General features: G+C 41.0%; 1 protein-coding gene across 1 annotated transcript; it reads right to left on the bottom strand.

The window, feature by feature from the left end:
* Positions 1-466: 466 nt before the first annotated feature.
* Positions 467-4,581, bottom strand: LOC120786396 (ADP-ribosylation factor-like protein 4D). The gene is made up of 3 exons (XM_040121839.1): positions 4,470-4,581; positions 2,922-3,657; positions 467-1,516 (listed from the first exon to the last, which is right to left on the bottom strand). Exons 2-3 carry the CDS (start codon positions 3,363-3,365, stop codon positions 1,352-1,354), a joined length of 609 nt encoding a protein of 202 aa, XP_039977773.1. The 5' UTR covers positions 3,366-3,657; positions 4,470-4,581; the 3' UTR covers positions 467-1,351.
* Positions 4,582-5,151: the final 570 nt, after the last annotated feature.

Here is a 5,151-nt window from a genome sequence, read left to right as displayed (position 1 = left end):
AGAAGGCTTGAAAGAGAGTTGTTTCCATCCCTGGTTACTGTTTGTCAGCCCTAATTATATTATGTTCTGAATGCAGAACAGTTATGTGTTGTGTTTCAGCCACAGAAGTAAAATAAAATCTCTTTCGGCGCTCATCAGGCTTGGTAATGCTAACTTTACCGCAGCTATGAGAGGCATAAGCTGGGGCTACAAAAATTTTGCAAATCCAAGCAGACTGAAACTACGTAATTTTTAACAGAAAAAGCAGTTTTAGGCACAATCTGATTTTTGTTGGAAAAAAAAAAATGCCTGTATCAACATCATATGCCTGAAATCATTGTGTTCTCCCATATCCCCTAGTGCACTGTGACAATGAATCACAATCCCATTCTCACAATTTATGTTAGCAAAGTTCTAAGCTGCCCTAGGTCACTGTGTGTTCATTACATCAACACTTCAAATAAAGAAACAAATTTCCACATAATAATGCCAAAGTTGCTAAATAATTTATTTAATTTGTTAACATTTTACAAAACAATATGTACACAATGTAAAAACAATTTCTTGTTTGAAATTACCAACCAATCATCCAACCCTGAATTACACTGAACTGTGACGAGCAGACCACTCTGTTGAAGAGTGAATAACAAACTAGACTTGCATGACTGGATTCAGCAGCCTCAGTGTGTCAGTCTCTAAATGTAACATTGGTGGCACATCTTAACTCTGGTCCCAATGACATACCTAACTGAACCCTGGGCGGTTTCTAACCAACAATAATTATAAAAGTGTTCTTTTGATCAACAAAGGTGTTGCTTAATATTCCCAAGCAGGTATTTGGGTGAACATCGTGCAACATAAAGATATATAGAAAGTAGTGACATTGAACTTTGTGAGAGGAATGGGAACTAGGCTCAGGCCAGGTCTGCGGGTTTCTTTTGGAACTACAAGTTTGTATAAGTAGTGGTACAAAATATCCTTCAATGTCGGAATGAGGGTTCATCATATATTGCACTTGTTTTTCCTCGTCATTCCCTCTGCACTGTCCCTCTGGAGCTTTAAGTCTCCCCACCGTGATCCTTTAAGGACTGGAGATGAAGATGAAGAAAGGGAAGAGTGCTCAAGAGCAAGAAACAATCTTAAAAGAAGCAGGTCTGTCCAAATAGATGAAGGAAGGTGTTGACAATGGGCACAGGCTTCAGAGGCAAAGTTTGAAATGGTTGGAAATGTCGAAACTTTTCTGAAGGACTTTCCTCTGGTTTCACCCATTGAAGTTGCAAGTGTCACAGACATGACTGGTGAGAAGTTCCTCAGACAAGCGGAGGTTCAGAGAGTAACCTCTATCAGCAGCATCCCTGTGACCCCCTCCCCCTCATCTCTTCTTCTTGCTGTGTCGGAGCATCTTCTTCCTCTTCAGGATCATTTCATACAGTTTCTCCAGGCCGGGCTGCAGACCCTGACCATCCAGCGCTGAGCATCCCTGTGTGTGGTGCAGTGTGGATGAACTCAGTTCATGGAGGGCCAGCACCTTTTCTATCTGAAACACAGGAACACGAGACAGGAAGTCTGTCACAACCTGACACTCATTCTAGCAAATCTGATCACCTTCAAACCCTTTAAATGAAGAACATATCTTTCAATTCTTGAATGAATGACTGCTGACTTGAATTGGTTTACCTGATGTATAATGACACAAAACAGGTTTTGTTATTTTCTAATATCGGATCTTAAAGCATGATTTCCTGCTCATTAGGGTTTTACATGTGTCTGTGTTTTCTGAATGCTGATAATATTTTGATACAAAGCAGCTGATAGCTGCCAAAATTCCATATCTTTGACTTTAATCGGTTAAAGAAAAAAATTATTCCACAGCAGATTTAACAAACTCTTCAAATGACTAATGCTTATGCATTCTGTCAGAATTCCAAACATCATGTAGTATCGACTTGTCAAACTGAGGATTTTCTGCTTTATTTTGAGGATTTTTTTTTTTTTACATGTAAAACTGTTGGTAGAACAAAACAAGTCTTCGGTTTTGGAATTTGGAAATGTGATGGGCATTTTTCACCACAATCTGTAAATGATTAAATGAGAAAATCAATCAGCAGCCTGATCAACAAAAATAACTGTATGCTGCAGGCCTAGAGTCAGTTTTCTCTGTAACACACAAAGATTTGCCAGCTCAGGACCTAGTGAGATGTTCACAATTCTTTTGTTTCTACAGAAAGAAAAGCAGCAATATTACAAAAGCCACTTGTGCCATAATCATGGCCCACAGGAGAAAATCATCTTAGAAACAGAAAAAATTGTATCTTCTCTTTAAAAGTACTTTTTCATTTAGGCGATCCAGCTGGGGAATTAAATTGAATGAAACATTCAATTTTAAAATAATCTGTCATCTGCACACTTACACAGACAGGGGGAGATGAAAAAACTTGCTACATGCAGTTAAGCAAAATATAATTTGAGCCTTACCCAGGTAATCTAACTCAGTAATTCTGCAGGTCCGTGTGTGGAAACAGTTATAGAAAATTAATCTCCGGCTAGCGGTCTCCTTAATTAAGCAAGAGCTGAGAACATACTCTAGAACCACTTAATACTTTTCTTGATATTCTGCAACTCAATGGTTGGACTGGGGAATTGTTTGAACTCATTTGGTGCTGGGGCCAATTCAATACTTGAGTTCTGGTTCAGATGCCAAAGCGATACATTCTTCCTGATATCTCTAGAAAAACCTTTAATACTGTGTGACATATTTTGATCGATACCAAAAAAGTAACAATGTATGATATGGACCCTGAACTACTAAAAAACCCCACTTACCCCAACCACAAAACCCAAACGTATTTGGATTAAAAGAATATAATAACCAGGAGGCAGCAAACCCTTAGATTAAAGACACTGGAAAATATGAACCAATTTATTCATGTTACAATAATCACCTCTGAAGCCGACATGGCCCCATCCACATCTTGTTTGTTTGCCAGAACCAATATGGGCACTCCCTGGTTCTCCGCCGACCGAGTGATCCTGTTGAGCTCCACCTTGGCCTCTTCCATGCGCTCTGTCTCAGCTGCATCCACCACGAATACCAGCCCGTCCGTCCTCCTGGTGTACGACTTCCAGAGGGGCCTCAGTTTCTCCTGACCACCAACATCCCACACCTGGAATGTGGTAATGCTGGTTTTGGTGTTCCCCATGGGTACTTTAATCCGCTCCATGTTGAATCCCTTGGTGGGGATCGTCTCAACAAACTCCCGTAGCTTGAGTCTATAGAGGAGGGAGGTTTTTCCGGCCGAGTCCAAACCAATCACCACTACATGCAATGACTGGAAGCTAGGGAGGAACGGGGTGTTGGGGGCAATTTCTGTTAACTGGTTCCCCATGTTTATGCCCTGTAAAGTAGAATAATCCCTTTCAGGATTTATAGGACCAAATTATTGCCTTTGGTGAATGGTCCTTTAAAATCCCGCTATCTCTCTGTTTTCTCGGTTCCTTGTCTGAGTAACTTTGTGTGTCCTTGGCAGCCGAATGTGTGTTGGGAGAGGCTTTGAACGTAGCAGGAGGGACAGGGAGGAGTCTTTCTGGCTGGACAGCAGTTCACGCTCCTGGCCTCGCTTCAAAGGCTGGTGCAGGAGGATATTAGGGGACAGCCAGTCGGCTGCAATCACTGAGGACCTGGAGATAAAAAAGGAAAAGAGGAGGAAAGCATGAGTCAGCTATTTTAACAAAGCACTGGGCTGTCAGTAGACTAGCCCAGACTTTGTGCAGCTCCAGTCCACTGCCTCACCCTGAAAGAAAAAGATTGATAAACCCAAGCTGCGTTTTTTTAACTTTACTTTATAAAACTTGAACTCTACAATAAATGAATGTAGGCTGAATATACACTGCACTTTCAGAAAATGAGTGCAACAATCATTTAAGGTTATGAAATTATATGCTTGATCGGATTGGGTAACATTTTTAATTTGGTTTAAAGAGAACAGTTTGAATTTAAAGTTAAAGCGTTTGTCGTAAACTGCTGGCAAGCTTTTGTCCTGACTCAGACTGCACAGGGAATGGTGAACCGCTGCAATTTTATTACAGGAGGCAATGTCAGCAGCTCTCGTGTTTTTTCTGTTTCTATGCTACATCCTTCACAGAACTGTAAAAACAGGGATTAAAAAGAGCCACCGGGAGATAAAAACTCCTACAATGTCCGTCTGGCTTTTGGCAGCGTGTTACCCAAACAGGCACTAGGTCCTATTCATAATATCGCGGTTAAAAAACGGAGTCTGAAACACGAGCAACACGATAACAGAATAGAAAAAAGCAACACATGTTGGAAATTGTTAAAATTCAATATAAAACGTATATAATTATTCTCTTTGATGGTTTGCTTCACGGCGGAACCAAGGACTGGTGTCTCGAGCGTACCCGCGCTACAACAAAGTCAACAAACGTAAGGTATTTGCATTTTGGTGTAAACGTGAAACGTTAATATATCTCACCTGTCACCACTCCCGCGCTCCTTAAACTAGTCAACATTGTTGACGTGCGACGAAGTCAATATCCGAGTTCTACCGTCAAAACTAATCCCGATAGATTCGTTTTCAAAGCCGCGGCGTTCAGTGCTCCTTGTCTCCTAGTTGTCCGACGAAGAGTGGAAGGAGTAAAGAAGCAGCGCCGGAGAAAAACAACCCCCCCACTGACGTAGCCATCGGCGGGAGGGACAGAGAGCAGGCGTACTGGAGAACGGAAGAGAAACAGTCCCAGTGTCACAAGCAGGTAATGCTACTGCCATTTCCCTGTGTGTTCTTAATTTTCTTTACAGGGCTGAATCTTTTCAGACTTGTTTAACATCAAGATTTTTATCAGATAACTTGGGTGGTAATAATAGTAACATAGCCTGTTCTCTAAGCAGTGTGTGTGTATTTGTGTTTTGTAAATTGATTAGGAGCACTCTGAAAGGAGAGATGGATTGATTTTTCCAGTGTCAACAGTAACTGATGGAACCTGAGTCAAAATTCAATTTTCATTTTATGAGTCAATGTAGTTCGGTGGGAATTACATCTTAATTAAATAATATGTGCTAATTAAGAGACTAATAAGAGACAAAATTATTTAGGGGTTGGGGGGTTCGGAAAAAGGAGAGACTTATGACTTTCTTCTTTTTGATGAAGGGAGGGTGTC

This window comes from Xiphias gladius, chromosome 3 (genome assembly GCF_016859285.1).
Source record: "Xiphias gladius isolate SHS-SW01 ecotype Sanya breed wild chromosome 3, ASM1685928v1, whole genome shotgun sequence".
Lineage (NCBI taxonomy): Eukaryota > Metazoa > Chordata > Actinopteri > Istiophoriformes > Xiphiidae > Xiphias > Xiphias gladius.
The sequence above is the reverse complement of the archived record's forward strand: the minus strand, read 5'-3'. Positions and strand labels throughout refer to the sequence as shown.

Excerpts from the sequence above, each read along its gene's own strand:
- LOC120786396 (XM_040121839.1), bottom strand. The coding sequence starts at position 3,365 with ATGGGGAACCAGTTAACAGAAATTGCCCCCAACACCCCGTTCCTCCCT. Across the intron at positions 1,517-2,921 it reads GGGCCATGTCGGCTTCAGAG|ATAGAAAAGGTGCTGGCCCT; the intron begins GTGATTATTGTA and ends CCTGTGTTTCAG.